General features: G+C 34.7%; 1 protein-coding gene across 12 annotated transcripts in view; it reads left to right on the top strand.

Moving 5' to 3' along the window:
* GRIK2 (glutamate ionotropic receptor kainate type subunit 2) overlaps positions 1-25219 on the top strand; it is a 414885-nt gene that overhangs the window by 376660 nt on the left and 13006 nt on the right. For 10 of the 12 annotated variants that reach the window (XM_035561779.2, XM_050709385.1, XM_050709387.1 and 7 more), the window contains 2 exons: positions 8874-9099; positions 22317-22567. The exons of 1 other annotated variant lie outside the window; for it this stretch is intronic. In XM_035561779.2, coding sequence (XP_035417672.1) covers positions 8874-9099; positions 22317-22567 — 477 coding nt within the window. Of the gene's footprint in view, positions 1-8873; positions 9100-22316; positions 22568-22761; positions 23446-25219 lie in introns of those variants that run through there. One more of the 12 variants, XM_035561781.2, reaches the window with a different exon arrangement.

Here is a 25219-nt window from a genome sequence, read left to right on the forward strand (position 1 = left end):
CCAGTGCTGAAAAATTACTCTAAGCTAAATCTTAAGAGTCTACAATTGCACATACTTTCCATACAGATCGACAGTCTAACACACATAAATTCATCTATGCAAAGCTGATGTGTTTTTTAGTAATCAATTTGTTTGAAAAGTTGCTCCATCTTTTACTGCGTTATGTCATCCCAGACTTTTAAAATTTCTTTTTATTTTAACCTCTCCATTGTTTGATGAAAGCAGCATCTTAAGTGTTTTTTTGCTTATCTTCTCAGAGATGTTGTTCAGGAGACTACAGATGTTTCAAGATAAAACTGCCAGAATTATTCTAAGACCTGACAGATTTGCTAACAAACAAAATGTTTTTCTGATCAGTATCCTACCACTCCTCTCTACCTTTGATATGAACCACATATGGCATCAATCCTGTTTGCCTGAATTAACTCCAATTTTCTAGTGACCAAGGTCAGACAATTACAGAGAAAAACTCAGCTGTTCTTAGCCAGCACATATGGTCCAGTATTGTTGGTAATTTACTTACTATAATAAAAAAGTACAGAATGCTAAATCCAAATCACATTGCAGAATACCTCAGTGGTGGATGCTAATGTAAAGCTGGCAAATATTTTGTGAGATACTGTATAAAGCAATCCTTGAAATAATTAAATTATTGCTTGTTTTAGATGTTCAGAGTTGTTTTTGTTTGTTTGTTTGTTTAGTTTAGTTTAGTTTTGTTTTTTTAAACTGGGGGAAAAAACATAGCAATCTGTCTTGGTACTACTAGACTGATTTCAGTTAAGTTTAGGAAATCTATGAAGATTAATTAATTAATTCCTGTTTTGTGCAACAAATTAGCAAATAATAGTTAGTAGTCTTTCTATCAGTTCTCCTGATTCAAAGAAATTTTGTATGGTATGAGTTTGGTTCCTAATGCTACCTGATGAGTTTCTTTCAAATCACAACACCTACAGAGATTTTTTTAGGTGTAATGCTTTCGTTAATGTCTAGTGTATAAGTATTCATTTTGCTTTGAGCATCACACAAACATCTTCCATGCCAGTTTAGATGCTGTGTTAATACAATCATTAAATTCATGTCGTTGTAATAAATTCTCACCTTGTTAGAGGTAAATATTTAAAGAAGTATTTATGAAATTCATGCTTAGTTCCAGCTTTCAGAAGATATGTGTATAATGACACACTACTTTGGAGAAGGAGATTGCTTCCAGTTACAGCACAAAACAAGTGTAGAGTTTTGTACTGCAGTTTGTATCAGAAAACAGGCGGAGTGAGCAAAAGAGGATTTATCTTTACAGAGCATATAGAATATAAATTCCATTTTAAAAACAGATTGTATTTGCTTAATGTCTTATTCCTACTTATAAAAGGAAGAAACCTACAGAAGTATGAGAAATATCACACTTGTAATCTCCACAGTGTTTTTACACAGAGAACCATAGTGATGTTAGCTATAATTCAGTAGAGGACTATAAATCATTCTGATATGAAAAGCAAGGACGTTTTCTGATATCTATTAGTGATTTTTGAGCTATAAAATCTTTACTTATTTCCAGGTCAAAGATGATAGTGAAAATTTATTTCAATGACATTCATTATTCTTTTATATATTTATTTATTTATTTTACCCATAAATTACTTTAAATATTTAACATTTGTTCAAAATCTTTGCTTTTTAAAACAAAAAGTCAGCACAATCATTGCTGTAAAATGTCTTTCTCTGAGCTCTGCGTTTTTCATTCCTTGTAGCTCCATTCTTGGCAGAAGCACCTTTCCTACCTTTTTTCATTTGTGCTCTATGGACCATGAAAACTGCCATTATAAAGGAAAGAACACTATATACATTGGTTTTATTGTTTTTATGCTGATACAACAAAATCTAAATTGGGTTGTTCGCTTAGGGGTTTTCAGGCCTCAGCAGTTCTGAAAAAATAGGGAAAAGCCCAAAAGGAAAAAAAGAAAAGGAAAAGAAAAAGGAAAAGGAAAAGGAAAAAAAAAACGAAGAAGAAAAAAAAAAGAAATGCCCTGAGGTCAGAGTCAATGAGACCAATCTGATTAAAAAAAAAAAAAAAAAGTATCTTTTTCACTTTTCTTTGATCACTAAAAACTATCTAGTCTCATAGTTCTAGGAGACATTAAACAAATACAGGACTACAAAGGTAATTTTTAGTACTCGTGATAATGTGTTCTGGAAATCAGATGATACTCAGATGCTCGGATGTATTAACAGAGTCTGTCAAGTGGTAAAGGACAGTTAAGCTGATTTAAGTTTGGTCTGTTTTCCAGTGCAGGTGGAAGAATGTATATCTTCGGTATGCTTAAGATGCTAGCGATTAACACAATGCTCTGTAAAAGCTATTCCTTAGCTTATGGGAATGATTCAGACCCGTGCACTGCACATACGTGAATTCAGAGTTTGGAATGTCTATGGAATTATATTATGCAGGCACCAGGTGCAGACATGCAATTAACACCAAATTGCATTTTACACATAATGGGATCAGCAATGTCAAATTTGGTAAATATACTGCTTCTGCTGCCTCAAAAATCAACATTTACTTTTGGACTGTAGAATTAACTAAGGCTCATCTGAAACAAGAAATTATTTTAGTCATTACAACTAATTTACATGGATTGTTTAAAACAATGTGTGGAAACAGGATATGTACTGTGAAAAGCTATAAAAGTAGTAAGATATAATAGCTTCCATTATGATTAATGTAGCTGATTATGATATTTACTATTATTTTAATATATTACTGTTTAGCTCAGAAGTCCTAGTGAAAGAACAGGATCCCACTGTTGTCTGCTTCAGAAACATTGAACAGTTTGGAGAAACCAGTATCCCAAATAATTCAGTTATATTAAGAACTGGGATAGGTGGATTAGCGTAGCCAGGTATAAATTACAAAACTGAGAAGAACAAAAAAACACACAAAGGAACAAAAACATCTTTGGTCACTGATATATACTGGAACAGTAGAAGTCAGCCTTTACAAATTTGAATTTGGTTCCAATTCAGGTAAATGATCAGGCTATTTGTGTTTATTTACAATTTGTTTAAACTCATGCAAGTGCTTTTTTTTTTTTTTCTCTTCTTTTTTTTTGACAGCCTTATGTTTTGCATTTTCCTGTATTTGTAATTCTTGAGCATTCCTAAAACATTCTTTACCTGAGGCTGTTGGTTTGTTCTCTGAGCCTTAAGCTTGTCATACTATGATTTGAAATGTATTCAATTAATTAACTTTGTTTATCTATTAACTGTACTAATCCTCTGTGGCCTACAATATTGGAGACGTATCCCAAATGTCTTAGAACAGCTGTGAGCCATAAGAAGAAATGTTTGCTTTACCTAAATTTGACAGCTAGCCTTCTTACTTTCAGAGAGATTTTTTGAGATACATTAGTACTTTTGCTGTTATTACCAACACCAGAAATGTATTTTCTAGCTTATTTCATAGCTATGTGGATTTAAGGTGTATGTCAAAACAAAATGTCAAATAAACAAAATGAATAAGGAATGAATGAAGTAAATGTATTATACAGACAGTTCACCCTTGATTTCTGTACTGGTGTTCAGGATTGCCAAGGGGTTATGTATGAAACAATTGGGATGAGTATACTTGAGTTTCAAAGAACTGAAGTGTGAAAAAGAAGATATATTTTCCTCGCTAACAGTAGTCTTGTCTTTGGCTTGAAGTATAAACTTCATAAATTCACAATGTTTTTATTTGTTTGTTTCAAACAGGAAATTATGTGTGTGTGTTTTCTTGAGAAAAAAAAAAGAAAAATCTCGTTGCTTAACATCATAATTTGCAAACTCTCTGGAAATATTTATTACTGTATGTAACTTTATACTGATGATGAATCACAGAAATCAACGAAAACTCAGAGTTGGAGGGGACCTCTAGAGATCCCTTCCTCTTACTAGAAGAGATCTGCTTTTCTAATTGAATGCAGAACCTTAGATTAGTTTATCCAAGGCTTTCTCAAACTGTCGCGAATATTTCCAGTGAGCAGATTCCACTGCTTCTCAGGCTACCTATTCCAATGCTCAGAATATACATTTTTTTATATTCACACAGAATTTTCCTTCCTTTTCCTTCCTTTTTTACTTTTCCTGCCTCTTGTTCCATCGCCTCTTATTCTGTCACCATGCATCCTAGTCAAGAGTATCTTCAAATTATCTCTAACCTTCTCTTTAGGAAATGAAAGAATGTAATAGAATTCTGTGTAAGCCTTCCTTTCCCTGGGTTGAACAACCCCTTTTCCAAATCTTACTTTGTAAGTTAAGATCTCCAACCCTTTGATCACCTCTGATCATTTGGAGGACCAAAATGGAACACAACGTTCCTGGTATGGCCTGAGAAGTGCCAAGACATGCTCCTGCCAGTCAGTTCCCAAGCCTGTATTCCCTGATGCTTGGGATTACTCTGTCCTAGGACAGGCTTTGCACTTATCTTAGTTAAGCCTCAAACAATTCTCGTTAGCCCAACTCTTTAGCCTCTTGAGGTCTCTTTGAATGGTAGCTCATTCCAGTGTACCTATTTGTCCTACCAGAAACTTGGTGAGGACACTTTCAATACCATTCTCCAAACAGCATATCAAGATATTGAACAGTATCAGATCCACTTCAGACCTGTGAGGCACTCCACTCATGCCCAGGTGCCAGTTTGGCCTCGAGCACCACATTTCAAGCTCAACACCTTAAACCCGTCCTTCACCTGTAGGAGTTCCATCTGTTCAGTACCAGCATGTCCTCAAAGATATTGTGGGAGACTGTGTCAGGAACCTTGCTAAAAGACCCATATTGATGGGTCTTTATGAATGTACTTTTTGTACATCATTCTCATTGTCACAAAAATGTAAGTTGTGATCTTGATGAAGTAGTTCAAATGAAGTGACATTTCACCCTGTGTTTTACAGAAGGTAAGAATAAACATGTATAATTGTCTTTAACCTTAAAAAAATACATGAATCACATAACTTTAAGAAAAGTGATTTGAGACAACTAACAATGGAAAATCAGAAAAATAAAAACCATGGTTGTTAAAGGCACTGCCAAAAATGGAAAATAGTGTGGTAGAATTAGCAGTCTGTTATTTTTGTTGTTGGTGGTGGTAGGTTTTTTTTTCTTTCCATAAGGATTTTCATGGATTAGTTCATATGTATTGGATAGTGCTCTCATAAAATACATAAGCACTGGTCTTCTGATTTATTTATTTATTCCTTGGAATATAATCTTAATTAGCTTTAATCTTTCTTTGAGCCTCTTTTGAGTTAAAATATTGCACGGGTGCAAGGAAACCTAAGGCATTGTCCATGACAACCAAATACTTTTAGAAGCCATGAAAGAAATTGGATGCTATCATTAAAATAAAAAATCTCCATTAGTGTATCAATAACAGTGTATTCTGCACAATCCTTTGTAGGAATTTGTCAGAATTTGCCTGGCACATTTTACTGTGCAATTATCCAGTCTTGTCTTGTATCATGAGGTCTGCTTCCCTGCCCTTTAATCCTTGTTTATTTTGGCATTCATCCAACATCCTGATATTTTTCTAACTTTGTGCTCCAGAGTCTCACTACTCAGATCTTTGTCTTTCCTAGCCAGTACTTTAGGACAGAGAATTAACATATTACTAACAACAATTCCTCTTGTTTCTAGCTTTAAACATATACATAGCATCAGACTAACTTAAAGCTTTTGCCATACTTCCTTTTGTGATCCCTGACGTGCAGTTATCTGCCAATAATCTTTAATGTGTGAATGCTGAGTATGTCACTGACAGTATCCTCTGAATGTCACTGTGAGAACTTCTATTTATGCATCATCTACATGAGTTTCTTGATTTGTTTATCCTTTTCATGTCCAAATTCCATGTTAGTTAGTTCTCTTATTTTTCTTCCAGTGAAATTCAAATGTTGCAAGGCAGCTTTCTTACTGTTCTGCATTGTCTTCAGCATTACTGAGGGAACACAAACATGATAAATCATGTCATCACAGGTTATCTTATGCAGACATAATTTCCGGTTGCTTTCGAGTTAGGTTGGATTTCTAGACAGTGATTTCCAGTGAGATGAAACAATATGGTGAACTAACCCAGATATATAATACACTTCCTTGATAGAGTATATAATTTGATTAACTAGATTTATTTGCACACAATGAAACAAGATGAAAACATAATGTAAATTGCAGCATCTGCTTCCATCACTATGAATGACACAGTCATAACCACCAGAAGCATTATGTACGTATCAGAGTGTCATTCTCTTTATTTCAATGTCAGATGGGCTCCTGATGCTTTTGATTATTCTGGCTTCTTGAGTTTAGTCAGCTGAGTCTGCTGAGTAGTTTGCCAAACAGAGAGGAAAACCATTTGTGTTTATATTTTCATGAATCAAAAGTTTAGTTTTGTTTTCTCATATAAGCATTCTCTCTTGTGCATAAAACAAATCTCATAACCTTTATTATATTTTTTTTTCTAAGAATTTTTTGACCACAACTTAAAATCTAGTGGTCACAAATACATGGGCTCTTTTCCTTAGCATCATTTCTGTTCTGCCTTATAGCTTTTAGGGATGGAAGAAAGCAGTGCAAAGATATTGTAGCATTTTGCTTATATGACAAAACAGAGATTACTGTGCACTTTCTATCACCCTTGATAGCTTCACAGTGGAGATTCATGTGCACTTTTTTTTTTAATCGTTGTGTTACCTAGAGTCTCAGTATACCATGTTAATACATTTTTTTTAATATTACAGTAGCTATGCTATACTATGCAGAAGTTTTTTTCTTATTTTGTTTGTTACTTTTGCTCCTTTTTCAGTAGAAGCTGAGGCATCATCCTAGCTGATTAAATCAGTCATCATAATATGAGCACATTCTGCCCTTTAGAGGGTATTGTCTTTTCTCACATGCTGTAATGCTTCAGTAGAGAGCAATCTTTCCCCTTGCTAACATATTTTTAACCTGGCAATCTTTTTTGCAACATAAATGTAGAAATAATCTTTTTTGCAACATAAGTGTAGAAATACTTCTGTATGTTCATTCTTTTCCTTTTTTTTTTTTTTTTCCAACATGCATCAGTAATGTATCTCACAGTTTACCCAGATTGTTTTGTCTGCCATTTTCTTATATTGCTCAGATTATTTACAGTGGTTAAAATTTTTGTTATGTGTACTGGGGTAAAGATTGTATGGCAAAAGAATTAAATGATAATATGGGCTCTTGGCAAAATTTTACAAATATTGGAAAACATTCATTTTCCATCTTTTCTGCATTACATAGTGATTTAGATTCCTGCAGGGCTGATGTGTATTACTTGAATTATTTTATGCTGCAGTACAGTATTAAGTGCTTCAAAGAATTATTTGTCAAAACAAACCCAATGAAAAGAGACCATGCCTGTTTGGTCTTCTTAATTCTGTGCATTCACAGTATATTTTGAAGTAAGATGATCTCCTCTTTTGTTGTTACTAAAATCTTTTTCAATCAGTTGCTTATCTTGTTCTGCACAGGGTCAATGAGTTAATGCAGAGTCCTAGAAGTCTTCAGTTTTGTTAGCATTGACACTAGAGTTCATTAAAATTCTTGATTTGCTAAGTCCCCTGGCAAACTGAAATAAGTCTTGGACTGTATCTCAGCAGGGGGACAAAGTCATCCGTTTTTCTAAATAAATGCTCTTTTTATTCCACATACACTGCTAATTCTCATTTGGGCAGAATTTATGGCTGCCGATGAGTTGAACTTCAGAAAGATTTGTAGTGCCAATCTTGGTTAAGTATCTCCACTGGAGCTGATAGCAAAATTATATTTAAGGCTGACATTAAAAGATGAAAGATGCCTTAAAAAGTCCAATTGTACCAGTCCTCAGGCTGTATCTCCACATTTTATTTACTGGGCAAGAATTAACATGGCTGAACATGTTCTGATACATCTGAGTTTGAAACTTTGTTAAGCAGATGGGGACAAATGTAATATGAAATGGTCAGTCAATGCCTTCACTTTATCCAGTAGTTATCATCTCTTACACATAGTTTTTTACAAAGATGAGGGAAGTTTTGTTGTTGTTGTTGTTTGTTTGTTTGTTTGTTTTAAAAGTTATGTGTAGAGAAAGGCAGTGATTCCTCTATAGCTGGATAACAATACTTTTGCCAAAGTATTGTCTCCTTTGTCCCAGTCCTCTCTCTTTTCTATAACGCAATAGTGCTTTGCATTCAGGGAATATTAAAGTGGAAGACATGTACTCACCTTTAGGACTTCTAGCTGTCAATTTATCAGTGACAAACTAGTATTAGTCTGACCAGTGCGATACTATCTTTTAGCTAAAATCCTTCTCTGAGTATTTTTGCACTGTGTGATGGATAAAATGGTTATTGCCCTCTCCCTCATAATTGTTTTTTCCATAATCTGCCATCTGTAAGTGCTTTGATTACTTCAAGTTGCTACACTGTGCATTAGGTTTTTAGAAATGCTCAGGAGTAGCAAAATGATTGAAATAAGCATGATAATTTTAAATGTGCCAGAATCCAACAGCTCCTATAAAGCTCACCAACGTTGTTGATGAACTTGGCTATAGTTAAATCCTTAATAGTTTTCCACTGATTTCAAACACTTGTAGCCCTTCATCCTAGACAAATAATAACATATAAACAATGATAAACATATAAACATTTTCTTGAGAATCTGTCCAGCTGCTTTGTTTTCCACAGATGAGATGAAAGATACAGACAGTCTTAGAGGCATCCCATGGTAAAACCTGACAAGTAGTAAAATGTGATAATGAGCAATTTGTAAATTAAGAATTTGCATTCATTCTTAAAAGTGTTTTATTCTTATTACTGTTGTGTCTAATATTTGTCTTTCAGAAATCCAAAATCTCCACTTATGACAAGATGTGGGCCTTCATGAGTAGCAGGAGGCAGTCAGTACTTGTTAAAAGCAACGAAGAAGGTATCCAGCGTGTGCTTACCTCTGATTATGCATTTTTAATGGAGTCAACAACCATTGAGTTTGTCACACAGCGGAACTGTAACCTAACACAGATTGGAGGCCTGATAGACTCAAAAGGTTACGGTGTTGGAACTCCCATGGGTAGGTGATATGTCAACCATTTGTTCTCTGTTCATTAATCTTAGTTGCTCTAGTAGTATAGAAAAGTTCCAATATACTATTGCTTTCTCTATATTACTAGCATTCTCTCATTCTCTTTTTCCTACCTAAGGAAAGATACTACATCTTTTATCAATAATTATGAATTGTATTTCATTTTCTATACAGAAAAAAAAAATAGTTACCTTAGATGAAATTGGATGTTTTCATATGATGTTTCTCGTACATCATGCCTTGTTTCTCTTGCATGTTGCTCAACAACAACAAAATTACTTTCCACATCCTTTTTTTTTTTTTTTAACATTGATCTCTCTCTTTAGAGAATGAAGTGCTATTAGTATAAAGCTTGCAGAAATAAATGCAGATAATACGAAGCTTCTATACAGAGAGAGCTAAACACTTAAGTTCTTAAAATAAGAGGAAAGATTCCATAGTATGTCATGTATAATCCACAGACAAAAGAACTACTGAATTAACTGTATGGAATATGCTTTTGTAGAGCAATTCCAATACTGTAAATATTTTCTAGGTCAGGTGTTCTTGTCTGCATAAAAGAATTTGGTTGCAAGATTAGAAGCCAACAGCAGACACTTGTTTGGTTTCTAGAATCCACAGGCTGGAATTCAACATGTGCTGAGGTTCTGGGTTCCTATTGTCTGCAGTGATTGTTGAAGGACATGTGTTGAGGATCTGGCTTTAGATTTTGGAAAAGATAGGAATAGAAAATGCTAAACTGTGTTAATTATAAGAGTACTGACAAAGGGTCTGTCAGTATCGCTCAGTGATCCTACTTAATATTGTAATATTCTTCCACTGACTTTTTTGCAAGGCCAACATTTGTCTTGTTTTAAATTTATTTTTTAAGGAGAATTTATTGTTTTGTTGTTGGTATGAATATATTTATGTTTTCTCTCAAATACATCTCACACTTGTTATTGATATTAACTGTGCTAATAGTATACAATAAACCATGGTGTAGGTGAAGTGGAGTCTAATACTTTAAATTAAGAACATGATAATGAAGGTTAAGAAATAAACATTAATTACTGGAATATCTTGCATAAAGAGGTATCTAGTAATACCAAAGATAGGTCTCCCTGTATGTTGTAGATATTTACTGCAACCTTAACAGCATCTTTATACTTTTAGTGATTTCAGTATAGCTAGTTATGAAGTGGACATCTCCTGAAGAAATTATGATTCTGTCCATTCTGTCTTTGAACAGTTAGTTGTTAGGAAAGTATTTTTAATGGATATACCGTTTTTTTTTTTTTTCATCTTGCTCTATTATGGCTTCTTATATTGCTGAATATGTGCTATAGCCATGTAAGTGCCAGACAGGACTAGACTTCAGTCCTGTTGTTATTTTGGCATTTAATATTTTCTGAAATATTAAATGTTTCCATTTTATTTTGAAGATGAAAAATATCTTCCAATTAGACTTAGTATGAAGAAAATTAAATTTTACTAAGTTTAAAATCCTTGAATAGGCTGCTTGAAAACTTTGGAAGTATCTGAAGCATGCCCAAGTAATGGAAGTGTCCATGGAAGTTCCCAAGTGATAGGAAACTGAAAGACCAGGCTGTTTTTAAATGCTTTTGCTTATGCATAAATCAGAGAAGCAGCATAAACACCAGAGAAAACAGATGAAAAGCAAAGATAAAGCCATAACCAGAATTCTAGAATGACCAGTTAAGTTTCAGAGGAAGAAGTATTGGATACAAACAGATAAAACAGTAGGTAGACTGTCTTTTATCCTACTTTATTCAAGGAGAACAGGCACTACATGTACATTATTTCCTCATTAACTTTGGCTCATATCAAAGACATTATTCATCTCTTAAACATCTGCAAGATTTCAAGTAATAAAAAAAATATCTTGGTCAAGAGAAATAGTGGTGTTGTACAAAAGGATCTGTCAGCTGACAATTTTCTTGAATAAAAACAAAACAAGTAGAGGACATACCTGCAGGAATCATAGATTACCGAAGGAGGTAAAAGAAGACTTGAAACAGTGGTAAATTTAGCAAAAGAAATTAAAATAAGCTCAGTAAAACAGTTAAGGCCTTCATAAAAGGAAATAAAACATAAAATAAAATATAAATTAAGATTTTCATAAAATAAATTAAAATAAAATAAAACAGCATCTGGAACTTTCACAGCACAGCTAAGAATAAGAGATTATTCCTTTGTTTGAGCATTACCAATAAAATGCTATCCAGAGGCAAGAGCTAATATTTACAGAAATTTTGTATTCTGTATGTTAACTATATAGTCTCAGAGGAAGGAGATTGGGTTGCCTCTGCTAAAAGAAGGCATACTTCACACATATTTCAAGGGAAACCTTATGAAGAAGTATTTCTACAGTGCCTTTCAGTTTTTGTGGAATATATTGCTCTTTTGAAGGTAAAAAATCTTACAAAGCTGCATATAACGTTAATTAGTTAGTATGTTATAATTAATCTCATTTCAACAGGAAAAAATGAATTTCAGAATTGTTAAAGGATCTTTTGGCATAGCTAAATCTACAGAGATATACATTATTTCACGATTATGGAAGATGCTTAAGGACATGAAATTTAGTAATACCTTTTTAGAGTCAATAATGCAAAATCAACTTGCCAGGTGCTTGGAAAACTGTAGTGTAATGATTTCACAAGCAAAGTACATATCACTGCTCATGCCTCTTTGGGAAGCTAGTCACTAACACACATCTCTGAACAGAAAGATATGAAACTATTTGTTCAGGTAGAGAGACACAGTATCTGAAAGCTATGGATGTAATCTCCCCAAGTTTACAAAAATATCCAGCTTATCTCTTGGAATAGTGGCTTGAAACAGCACAAAAGATCAATTTTGTAGAATACGGTTGTTATAGACCTTGTGCCAAATACCGTAGAATGAGTATGGTTGCTTTTGCTGAACTTCATCAAAGGAGATTCCTTTTGAAGGCTAACAGGATAATAGTGAGAACATAATTTGCTTGAATCTAAGTAGCTTCAAGCAGGAGAGATGATAAACTTTCCTAGCAGAAAAACAAGACAAAAGAGTAGTTTATGATCGAATAATTGCTTGGAAAATGCAAACTTCTCCTTCTCCACCATGGGGTCCCTGCCATGGGATCCAGTCCTTCTCAAACTGATCCTATATGGGGTTCCCATGAGCTTCAAAGGGACAGCCTGTTCCACTGTTCCATGGGCTGTAAAGGAACTTCTGCTCCAGTGCCTGTAGCACCTCTTCCCCCTTCTTCTTCACTGACCAAGGTGTCTGCAAGATCATTTTGTACTCCCCTCTCCCAGATGCTGTTGCATGGTGTTATTTCCCCGTCTTAAAAATGTTCTCACAGAGGCACAGCCGTCATCGTTCACTGGCTCAGCTTTGGCCAACGATAGGTCCTTTTTGGAGCCAGCTGGAACTGGCTGTTACCTAACATGGGGCAACTTCTGGACTCCTCACAGAGGTCACCCCTACATCCTCAATCACAACCAACCAAAATCTTGTCACATAATCTCAATACATAACAAAATGTCAAATAAACTTTGTTTACAATCATTTTTATTTCTTAGAGAAAAAAAAAATCACAGTATTTTTTTTATTATTATTATTTTGAAAGATGCTCCAAATTTGGTCCATAGGCAGGGACACCTTCCACTACAGCAGGTTGCCCAGAGTCCCGTCCAGCCTGGCCTTGAACACCTCCAGGGATGGGGCATTCACAGCTTCTCAGGGCAATCTGTTCCTGTGCCTCACAACCCATTGAGTGAAGAATTTGTTCCTAACATTGAATTTAAATCTCCCCTCTTTTAGTTTAAAAGCATTCCCCCTTCTCCTATAACTATCCGCCTGAGTAAAAAGTCGCTCTCCATCTTTTTTATAATCTGTCTTTAGGTATTGGAAGGCTTTAGTGAGGTTTCCCCAGATCCTTCTCTTCAGGCTGAACAACCCCAACTCCCTCAGCCTCTCTTCATAGGAGAGGTGCTCCAGTCCTTTGATCATCCTCATGGTCCTCCTCTAGACTTTTCTAATAGGTCCATGTCCTTCTTGTGCTGGGGGCCCCAGAGCTGAATGCAGCACTCCACATGGGGTCTCACAAGAGCAGAGCAGAGGGGGACAATCACCTCCCTTGACCTGCTGGCCACGCTTTTTTTGATGCAGCCCAGGATATGGTTGGCTTTCTGGACTGCAAGAGCATATTGCTGGCTTGTGTTGAGCTTTTCATCAAGTAAGACCCCCCAGGTCATTTTCCTCAGGGTTGCTCACAATGAATTCTCCGCCCAGGCTGTATTTCTGCTTTGGATTGCCCCAGCCCAGATGCAGGACCTTGCATTTGGCCTTTTTGAACTTTCTGAATGAGGTTCTCACCTCTCAAGCCTGTCCAGGTCTCTCGTGATGGCATCCTTTCCCTCCAGTATGTTGAAGTGTACTTACTTTTGCACAGTGTAATTCAATTCAGCATTTTTAATTAAGCATTAAAATAAATATTTTATTTTTATATTTTATTTTTGGCGAATCAGAGTCAAGAGAGGGGTTGGCTTTTTTTTTTTTTTTTTTTTTTTTTTTTAATTTCAGCTAGCTTTGTGGCATGTAATTGTAATGTTTAGAGTAAGCACATTTTGAGGACAGTATTCATATAATTTCATCAGACATAGAATCTAGAAAGAGTATTTCACATTTCACTCCTTTAAATTAAAGAGTTCATTGCAGAAAAAAGGGGTTTCAGGCAATAATTTATGATCTGCTATTTCATATCTTTTCTAGCAATATGACTTCATAAATTACTTATGTTTATATAAGCCATTAATAAATGTGGTACGAAACATTTCTTCTACGCCAGTGAGAGGTTGCTGGATTCAAGTGGACTTTAAACAAACAGTGCAATCAGTGAACATGTAACACAATTATCATGTTGTATTCAATAACAATATATATAGGACACCTGATTTATATTACTTATATCTCTTGGGAGTGACCTAAAAAAATACTCTCAGAAAAAGTTCATAATGTTGACATTTTTAAACTTATCATATTCTCAATGCAAGTATTTTACAAAAGATTTCATTACATGCAATTTTTTTAAGTGCATGTTTCCAAATATATAAAGTTTTAAATGGCGGCACAGAGAGAAATATAGATTACTTAAGAACAAAAGCTTTTAAAAGATGAGTAAAGACTAAAACTTAATGTATTCTAAATGCAATCAAATAAATTACTCTAATTTCTTAAGTATGCAGTAGTAAGTTTAAAAAGATATTAAGACGATCTCAAGCCTTTATTATTTTAGAACTTGTTCAGCCTGCTCCCTTGTTGCATTCATAATTCTAGTTATAGGTTTGCAGCCTTTTGTAATCATCCAAAAATTAATGTACTTTCCAAGGCTTGGTTGGAAAATAAAAAGTAGATAAATAAAAAGTAGATAAAATTGGAGTAAATGTAAGAATAAGATCTCAGCATCCAACAGATGTGTAGGATGTTGTCTCCTTTGTTTTGTCTAGCTTTTAAAAGACAGAATTGAGAAGTGAGAAAAAAAAAAGAGAAAAAAAAGTCTGTCAAAATGAATTTTTCCATGTTAAAAAAAATATAAAAGAAATAAAAGAAATTCGTGCCTCCCATTTGTCCTATCTCAAAATGCAGAACTTGAGTAGTGTGATTTTCATGGCCCTTTCACACTGGTGCTTCAATGTTTTCCTCTTTTTGTCTTTTCATTTTGTGTCACTCCTGGAGGTCTAGACTAAGAATCAATTGACACTTTTCAAGATAGGTACTTACTGTAGCTAGGGCTACTTTCTGTGTCCCAGCATCATTCTCTTTTCACACCTCCACCAAACTGAAAAGGACGTGTTTTTAAGGGGCATGTTTTTAAAACAATTTTCCTTAAATCTCAGGCAAGATTAGAGAACAGTGACAATGACCACAGTGTCTGTAACTGATCAATCACATTACTGCCACATTTTCTTCAATTCATTTATGCATTTGATAGTCAGTGATCAATGTAGAACAAAATTTTAAACATTTTTTTTTTTTAAGTCAGGAGAAACAACAAAGGTTTTTATGTTTCCATTAGTTGATTTAAATATTGCATAATTTTCTAAATTCAAAAGTGCATGTTACCTTATTTTCTTGAAGAAGTATGAGAAAACAAAAGGAATGTCCTAAGCTTCTTAGATGCAGTTTGTGAGTTCTTGCTTTGCTTCTACTCCTGCAGTAACTCAATTGTATCTGACATTCATGGGTAAACAGGTCTATACTTTTAACACATCTTTTTAAAAATGTATTTATTTAATAAAAACAAAGCAACAGGCATGAATAACCTGGGAACCTTTCAAAAAGCAGACAGTTCCAAAATTGTAAGGAATAACAATTTTTTAATGATGTAAATTTAGTCCCCAAGATTGTTAACAATTGTCCTGGTTTCAGGTAGGACAGAGTTAATTTTCCTCCTAGTAGCTGGCAGGGTGCTATGTTTTGGATTAGGATGAGAAGAGTGCTGATAACATGCTGATGTTTTAATTGTTGTAGAGCAATGCTTACACCAAGCCAAGGACTTTTCAGCTTCTCGCTCTGTCCTGCTAGCGAGCAGGCTGGGGGTGCAGCAGGAGCTGGGAGGGGACAGACCCAGGACAGCTGACCCAAACTGGCCAAAGGGGTATTCCATACCATCTGACGTCATGCTGAACAATATATAGGGGTGGCTAGCCGGGGTGGGGGGGGCCGGCTGCTCGGGGATAGGCTGGGCATCGGTCAACGGGTGGTGAGCAATTGCATTGTGCATCACTTATTTCGTACACATTATTACTATTAATACTATTATTATTATTATTATTGTTATTATTTTCCCTGTCTTAATAAACTGTCCTTATCACAACTCACAGGCTTCACTTTCCCGTTTCTCTCCCCCATCCCGGAGAGGGAGGGGGGAGGGTGAGCGAACGGCTGTGTGGTGTTTGGCTGCCAGCCGGGCTAAACCACAACAACAATACACTCGGTTAACATAACTGGAACCAAATTCTTCATATTTGAAATACTGAAAAGCTGAGATGCTTAAGATTTGCTAATTTGCTTTGGTGAAAATATATTCCTGGACTTCCTCTGTAAAGTACTAAAAACTACAGTTAGCAGTGGCTTTCAATTTAATCATTGTTGAGATTTCAGACTTTGCAAATATTTCCTGTTTATCTTATATAAAGGATATTGGAGGATATCTGAGCTAAGCTATCCTTGTCTACTACATGTTATAAAGTACAGATGCTGGAGTACAGATGCTGTTATAAGTACAGATGCTGTTATAAAGTACAGATGCATCTTACAATTGACATGCTGTCTACTTAGAAAGTGTGCATATTTGTCTATGTATATATCATACATTCTTAGGTAAATTTCAAATAATGGGTGTAATGAATACTGTGCAATTTTCGCATTCATTTGGTTTTATTGTTAAAATCCCCTAGTTCTCTTGTAGTTTCTTATTACCTTCAGACTACAGAATTTTGTAATATGAATATTTTTTTTACCAGTCCTTTGTGACTTGAGATTTAAACAGATCTGTCTCTATAGGAGACAGATAAATAGTACCATGTACCAACACAGGAGGCCTTTTTATTCTGCTTGCCTGCACTTAATCTGCAATCCTTCATATAATTTGAACTGTAATATTCATCACTTATACATGCATAAAAGTGCTGGGCTTCAGTTCTTCTGTAACTAAAACAAATTAATACATTTGTCTTCATTAGCTGAACATGAAGAAAATATAGATTCAAATTATTTATTTTTATCCAGGTCAAACCATGTATTGAAACTAATTTGAGAATTTCAGTGCTTGAGCAGTTAATTTATTGTTGCTGAAACGTAAGAATGTGTAGCTAACATATTTGATGAAAGAACCGTGTTTTTATAGTTACCTCAGAAGTATGTGTTGACGCACAATAGCTGACTGAGCATTATATTAAAGAATTGCCAAAACACAGCTTCCAGTAGCTGTTGTGAGTAAACTCTCAGTTGGAGAAGTGGAGTTTCCAGCAGGATTTTGTTGGACAGGTGTAACTGAAGTAAAGACATTATTCAAGCTTCAACATTGACATTATAGTGCTCAAGAGCATTTGCTGCATTGTAAAAGAATCTTCTACAAATATAAAGAACAGAACGTGTTGCCCCTGTAGTCACTTTAACCTTGTGAATCAAATTGTGGGAAAGAAATCTGCATGGAAAACCAAAAAGAAGTCAGCTCCTCTTATTTACTGGAGGGATTAGAAATATATGGAATACATAGGACTGAAGCAGCTGAAGCTTCTAATTGTCTCCTCTGGATGCATTATGAAGTTTTGCAGGAATTCTGACCACTCCAAGATCTGAAGTTATTTCTGTTTGTATAACTTAAACAAAGATTACCCTGATTTAAGATGTCATTACAGCTAGATATACCTAACAGCTAATTCATACCTCACCCACGATAAAAAAGCTAGTGGCAAAAACACTGACAGGTATTATTTTCAGAATTTCCATTAGAGCTTGGCTTGGTAGGCAAGGTATTCTGGAAATGCATGGACTGGGTTTTCAGGGCTGCACACTTTTTGTTATGACCCTAGACTTTTTTTAACTTTCACTAAACTCTTGCCCACCTTCCTGAAAACTATACACGTTATAGGACTGCGTGTAATATTTGTTGGACTCCTTCATTCAGCTGTATGGTGCTGCGTAGTGTTAGACAAATATTTCCCAAGGAGGCTGTATTTGTAGGCCGTTTGTACAGCTGATACAGGTTTGCAAGGGGCAAAAACAAGGTTTTCACACTTTTCTACCTTAAAAAGTTCTATGTCCACTCAAAGTTTATTAATATAGCACTTGTTTTCAGTAAATGTGGGGAGTGTATTTAAACTCTGCGCATCTGGGATGCATTGTCATTAATTTATTTGTACCTTAGAGGTAAGAATGCTATAATGTTTGAGTATGTCATAAATATAAAAAAACACAGGCACAGAGCTAAGAAACTGATAAATGCTTCTGGTTTACTTCACTTAATATCACTAAGAAGATCTTTTATCAAAGCTACATTTCACAGAATCACAGAGTAGTTGAGTTTGCAAGGGACCTCTGGGGGTCCTCTCCTCCAAAATTTCTGCTCAAACAGGGACACCTAGAACTGATTGCCCAGGACCATGTCCAGATGGCTTTTGAAAAGCTCACATCCATCTCCTGGTATAATGCAGTGATATCCTGTTTGTTCTATATTCTTAAAAATACTACTTCTTAGGGAAGTGGCTAGTTTTGCTATTGAGGACAAGTTTTCAGTGGCATACTTATAACTTCTCTATATATAACTTCAGTACTTCTGGGACTTGTTATCTTAGCTTTATACAGATGCTTCAGACATAATTTTATACAAATTTTCATTTGTATTTTAAATTTTCATATGTAAGTTACTGCAAATAGAAATAGTTGCATCCCTCATTGATTTTCTTGATCATAGAAAAGTATTAAGGTCTCCATAATCTGTGTAACTAGACTGAAGGTATTAAAATTATTCTTTTAGCAGAAGTTCTCATTCCTGCAAACTGCAACTTGAGAGAGACCAGCAAATAATGTATAGTTTATGTTCTGTAGGCCCTCCAGTCCTAGTTTATCATGGAGATAGTTCATGGAGTCAATGGAGAAAATAAAACACTTGGAACCCAGGGAAGAGGGGAAAGACCAAGTCAGATATTTCCACACTTGACTTCTCTTTTTTTTCCATAATCAGTGGAAAATTATAGTCTCATCTTTTCCCTCTGAGTTTGTGATGGAGTTTTAAATATCTTGGTGTCTGTGTCCCTGCTCCTTTCCCCAGGCTCAAGTCATTCCCCATGCACAGACTGGTAAGATTTTTTCAACTGCATGTGATTTCATTTATATTTGAAGTTCACATTTCTGCACATGAAAATTAATGTTGCGTGTGCTTTCTATGAATCTGACAGAATTTTACTCATTTATTTATGTTTTTATTTTTTTTAAATTTATGCTTTATTACTTAATTCTTATTTATACTGTATTTATTTTCCACATGCATTCATGCACATGGTCAGCGAGCCTTCAAGTTTCTGTTCACATTTAATTTTTTCCCCCTGAACAGCGAATTCTCTTCAGTGAAATACTCTGGTTTTTAAAAAAGTACACAAAGGACATGACCTTCCCACAACACCTCATGAAATGGCTTGACTCATCTTGCACTCATGATGGTGAAAATTGGCAATAATTTACAAAACCTTTTACATTTACATGGTGACATTTTTCATTTCTGCAAGGAAAACAGCGGTTTTAAGTGTGTAATCTGTATGCTGTGTCTATTGTCTCTCTCTCTCTCTCTCTCTATCTTTTTTTTTTTTTTTTTTTTTTAATCTGTTTGCATGGTAACTGTGTCATCCACTGATTAGACCACAAAATTTTTGGACACTTCAGGGACTTCTGGGTAAATTTCCCATTGCTGTGACTTCCAATTCAGCATGTCTCAGAAACAAACATAGGAACAAATAAAACTTTAGGAAATAATATTGTTGTGATCCTTCTTTTGTTCTTTTTATAACTATTTGAATCATTAAAAACAACATTAAAAATGACTTTTTTTCACATACCATATTATTAGGTCTGCTCAGATTGTTCATTGCAAAATGTGAATCAATGAATTTATATCATTGTAAATCATTCAGAAATAAAATAGACTTATAGAACTGAATGCTAGCTTTTTCAAAGGTATAATATTTAATTTAATAGCAGCAGTATGCGATGTTGCTCATCCCAAATTAATTCTTACTTACAAGTTTGCTGTTTTTAAGGCAAGCTATTAAGATATAACAAATGCAAATATTGCAGTAGAAACACCAAAGGCCCTGTAATCTATTGATTCCAGTAATACTTGTGCAAAATTTTAAAATCACCAACAGAATGTGGTACAAATGCTGTTGAACTGAGTCACTATTAAACTGCATGCTTCTAATGCAATCCTCATAAACTTAACTATTTGTAGACAAGACTATCTTGTGCTTTATGGCTTCTGTCTCTGAATTCCTTAGTAAAGTCATGTTTTAAAGACTTCAGATGGACTAGAACTGTTTTTTTAAAATTTGGCCCCTGGAATACATAAATAATAAATGAAGAGTAGTTGTTACTGCCTATATTTAGACCAAAAGAAAGTGTAGAAACTGAGTGCAAATCAATTTAATTAGAAAGCAGCTTGTCAGATCAGAAGATGGGTTAAACTGGGTCCAAATTCTCAGAATCCTGCGTTATTTTGGTTGGTGTTGTTAAATATTTATAGGCAGTGTAGCCCTGAAAATATCTCCCAAAGATTATAGTATGCGCTTACACTTCCCCAGGCTCTTGTGGACTAATCACTTTCCTTCTTCCATTTGACTGAAGAAAAGTGTCAGGTACAGGATTTTGCAGAGTTTCAGAATAATCAGGAGGGTCTGAAATCATGTGACCTAAGCTCACGCATGCACAAAGGAATAGAAAAGAGCTCTCCCTTCTCTCTGCTTTACATATAGTCCTGTGTAAACACAGTGTAGCTCCTAGTACAATCTTTTCTAAGGAGAGATATGATAAAACCCAATTATTGCAATGTTACTTTGAGGCTAGCTCTTCCCACCTTTTATTTTTGGAGTAAAGGAAGAGCCCAGGGTATTTTATAATTAATTGTCTTTTCTATGTTTCTTTTCCATGCTGGCACATCAACCCATTGCAATTAGCTATATTCTCATGATAAGCTCTAGATATGTAACAATAAATTGAATACTACGTTAAAGGAGAAGAAATTCCTAATAAAATAAAACAAAACAAAACAAAATAAAATAAAATAAATATTTTTCTAGTGTAAAGACTACAAATTATCCTACAAATGCCTTCCTTCAGCTCCTTCAGAGCTGACAAAAATACATGAAATAGTCAAATTTCTCAGCAGCATCTCTCTAGCAGGATTCTGAGATTTTTTTTTTAAGGTATGAAATTAAAGAAAATACATTTTATCATTCAGTCAAAGGAAACACCATAAAGATGATAGCTAGAAAATATCTGTCATTATTATGACAGAAGGAAAAAGAGGAGGGATTATTTGTAGACCTGCATTCATATTGCATGAAAGAGGGGATGCCATGCCTTTTCATCTACTTCTATTTTTTTTCTCGTATTTCTTAACCACTCTAATGAAAAGTCTTTTGTTCCTGTTTTTGAAGGAGGAGAAGAAAAATTATGTCTTTGCTCTCCTTAAACATTACACAGAAAAAGCACTTCTAACTAATGTGATTTACTCTGTAACATTCAGAAAAGTAAAGCTTTCTCCATTGGCATTCTTTGTTAATTAATTTAGGTTTTAAAGTACTCATTGAAAAATTCTTGTGCACTTATAAAGAAAAAGAGAGCAGGTGACATACGAAGGAATGACACTACCCTGTGAACTGCCCATATTGAAAGGTTCAAAAGCTGCAAAATTATCATGTTTTTAAAATACTTAATTATGAGAAAGAAATATATTAAAAGTATGAAAATTCACATTCCTGTTACCTAACACTGAAATTTATCTTTCTGAATGCATTACTTAGTAATGGTAATAAATAAGTGTTTGGAAGGTATTGTAATTGTCTGACAGTGTATCAGATACAGACTTTTGTGGCTTGGTGCTGAAGCATAAGTTGATGTTTCTTTCTTGCAATAAAGTAATAACAGTATAAAGTGTTTATTATATAAAAGTCCTACAGCTTTAGGGTAGCAAGCTATGAAGCAACAGCCTGTAGATTTAGTTATATTAGACTAAATCTACTGCAGAATAATTAAAAGCCTGATATGAATTAAAAGGTGAATACTCTTTGGCTGGATTTAATAGTTTAATAGACCATGGGACTCAATGTGATAAGACTTGCTTCATGAAGTTGCCTGGCTTACAAACAACATCAGCTGGATCAAGTTTTGCATATATGTATTTATGTATATATATGTACGCATGTAGGTTTGCACTTATGTGACCAGTGGGACCAGGGTTAAATGTACGTGTTTTTTCCATAAATATTATGGTTGTAAAGAAGAGGATATATATATATATATATATATATATATATATATATGTGTGTATTTTTTTTCCCCTGTGGCATTCATTGCATTACACTTTATTCTTATCAGGTGTAACTAACTTTCTTTAAAATATACACCACTGCAATATATGTTCCCTGTGATCTCTTTAGGTTCTCCATATAGAGACAAGATCACTATAGCAATTCTACAGCTGCAAGAGGAGGGCAAGCTCCATATGATGAAAGAGAAATGGTGGAGAGGCAATGGCTGCCCAGAGGAGGAAAGCAAAGAGGCCAGTGCTTTGGGAGTTCAGAATATTGGAGGAATCTTTATTGTCCTGGCAGCAGGATTGGTGCTTTCTGTCTTCGTGGCAGTGGGGGAATTTTTGTACAAATCAAAAAAAAATGCCCAGTTGGAAAAGGTAAATACTGTCTTTTCCTATTTCCATATTTTATTTATGGTCTAGTTAAATAATATTTTAAACTTTTGGTAGCCAAAATGTAGGTGCATACAAATTGTTTATCATATAATACAGTATATAAGAAAGGATCACAGCAAAGTACCCAAAGGTTACATTTACAGCTTTTAATTTGTGTTCAATATGTTTAATTGTAGCCAGCTTTCAGGACAAGTGACTATTTCTCCTCTTATTCAAGCCTGAAAAAAGACAGCTTTTTACTTCTGGAAGTTCACTGCAGTTAATTTTATGGATGAAGAAGAAATCCGAAACTATAATGGGAAACAAATTAAACTTCAGCAGATAATTCTGATTTTCAAAAGACAAAACTGTCTGTTGCTCAAAGCCAAAATATGCAAATGTCTCTATAGAAATGTTCTTTCAGACGTTTATACTTGAAAAGTTGTCCTGGTAGCATCTGGAAAAGCTTACATCACAATGAATTTTTGTGGGTGTACTACTGATTATGATATAATGTCCTGTCATTTCAGACTGACTTGGTTTTGAAACTTCTAGTGTTAATTTGCTCTCATCTTACAATTTATGCAACTGCAATACTGTAACTGTGCCAACACTGATAATATCTTGGGAAATTCTTAGCTGGAAATATAGTTTTTGCATAGTGAGTAAGTCAAATAAATCTCTCTATATGTATGTGCCCATGTTTAAACCTAAACTCAAACTATGTATTTTACTGCTATGATATATTCTGAATTTTAAAAATGGAGATAAGCTGTTGTTTTTTACTTTTTTTTTTTGTGACCTATGGCAAGACCTATATGTCTATTTAGTAACATAATTTAATAAAATCAGTAGTAAATCCAATCAGTATATTTAAATTTATATTTTTTTTCCAGATGCTACTAGTGAATTTTTGTAACTTGAATTATTACTCAGAAAATTTAAGATTTGTTATCACTTCATTTGAGGCTACCTTTCAGTATGCAAGTGTCCTTTAATAAATAAATTGTTAAAAATATTTTTTCTAATACACACAAAGGCAGTGTGAGGTCACAAGGTCCTAAACACAGTTTGAACATGGGTATATTTGATTAAGTTGTTAAAAGCCCCTTTAGAACCTTTCCTTTATGATACTTTAGGCTGATTCCATTCTGTTAAAGTGCTTTTGAAATGTAATGTTTCTGAAATGAATTTATGAGGGAAAAGATAACTATTATCTAAGCACCCTATGCAAAACTATCCATTCCTAAGGTGGATATGGATTTCTTATGGGCACCAATTTGGTTTAGCTTTTCTGGACTTTTAACAAATACTCACTTAGAAAAATAGTTTTGATAGTGATCTCGTAACATCAGTACTTCAGTGTTCTGCAGGGTATGAATATATAACTTAGTTGACACTATCAGCATGTTGGAAGAAAACAGAAACAGGACTTGTTTCTCTAAGCCCTATGGTTTGTTGTTGCTGCTGTGTGTTTTTTTTTTTTTTGATCTATTTGCTTCTTTTTTATTTTTGTTTGTTAGTGATGGATAGATATAGCAACAAGTGGAGGTATCTGAACTTTTTACCAGAAGTGTTTCATCATACACCAAGTATTGACGTAGTTTTAAAATTTAGGATTAAATCTGAAGCAGATGGAAGGATTAGGTCTTTCCACTCACCTCCTTCCTCATCTCCAATTTCTTCCCTTGTATCCCCTCTCCATAACACCCAACTACGCTGATCTCAGGAGAACAGTAAAATTTCTCTAGAACTTGACTTGTAGAATAAAACTATCAGGAAATGATGCCAGGATCCCTGTGTATGACCTTCCCTGAACCACTGTCACCCATTTTTCTCCCAGCACCCACAGACCTCTGTGAATGTCTTCTTCCTTCCTCTCCAGAAGTAGCAGATCCCCTTTGCCTAGGAGAGAGGGGCATTGCAGCAGCCAAAGGGGAGATAAGTAGGACTGTCATCTGTTTCCAATCTCTACGTCTTTTCTGTTGTCAGTTTGCACGAGTAAACCGTGCAAGTAACACATTCTTGGCTTTCTCACAGGGAGGGAGAAGACACCTTTTTTTGGTAACATTTATTGTTTCAGCCCTTCAGACGCAGATTATCATTCTAGCATTTGTATAATGCTTGTCAGCATTTGGAGATGGGAAAGATCAAAGGTCACATTTACAACCAAGGAAATGAAAGAAATCAGATTACTTCAGTTGCTGAATATATGGAGTACCCTGTGTTATAAATGGACATATTAACACATAAGTCTGCATTATAATGCACAAAATATAGAGTTGCATTTCCTTTGTGGCAGTGGGGAAGCAATGCAGATTTTAAGTGTATAATCTAGATGATTTTTGAGTGTTTTAGATGTCAGCCCCCATCCTGGAGTGCACATACATGTAAACAGAGACATTGGTTAGTGTGAAACTGTTTGGAGGAGTGACATCTCAAAAGGAACTGAGCTGAGAAAAGCATCAGACAAAATTGTGTTATTTGCTAAAAAAACATTACATCTTGTAAGTAAAGTGACTCAGAACATCCATGCTCCTGATGTGCTAAAAAATCTCCAGGAAATATGGGACACTAATTTTACTCCTTCTGGGAAACAGATGCCAATAACCAGAATACCACCCATGCATTCATGCCGGCACAGCGTTTTCTAGA

Source organism: Cygnus atratus, chromosome 3 (genome assembly GCF_013377495.2).
Source record: "Cygnus atratus isolate AKBS03 ecotype Queensland, Australia chromosome 3, CAtr_DNAZoo_HiC_assembly, whole genome shotgun sequence".
Lineage (NCBI taxonomy): Eukaryota > Metazoa > Chordata > Aves > Anseriformes > Anatidae > Cygnus > Cygnus atratus.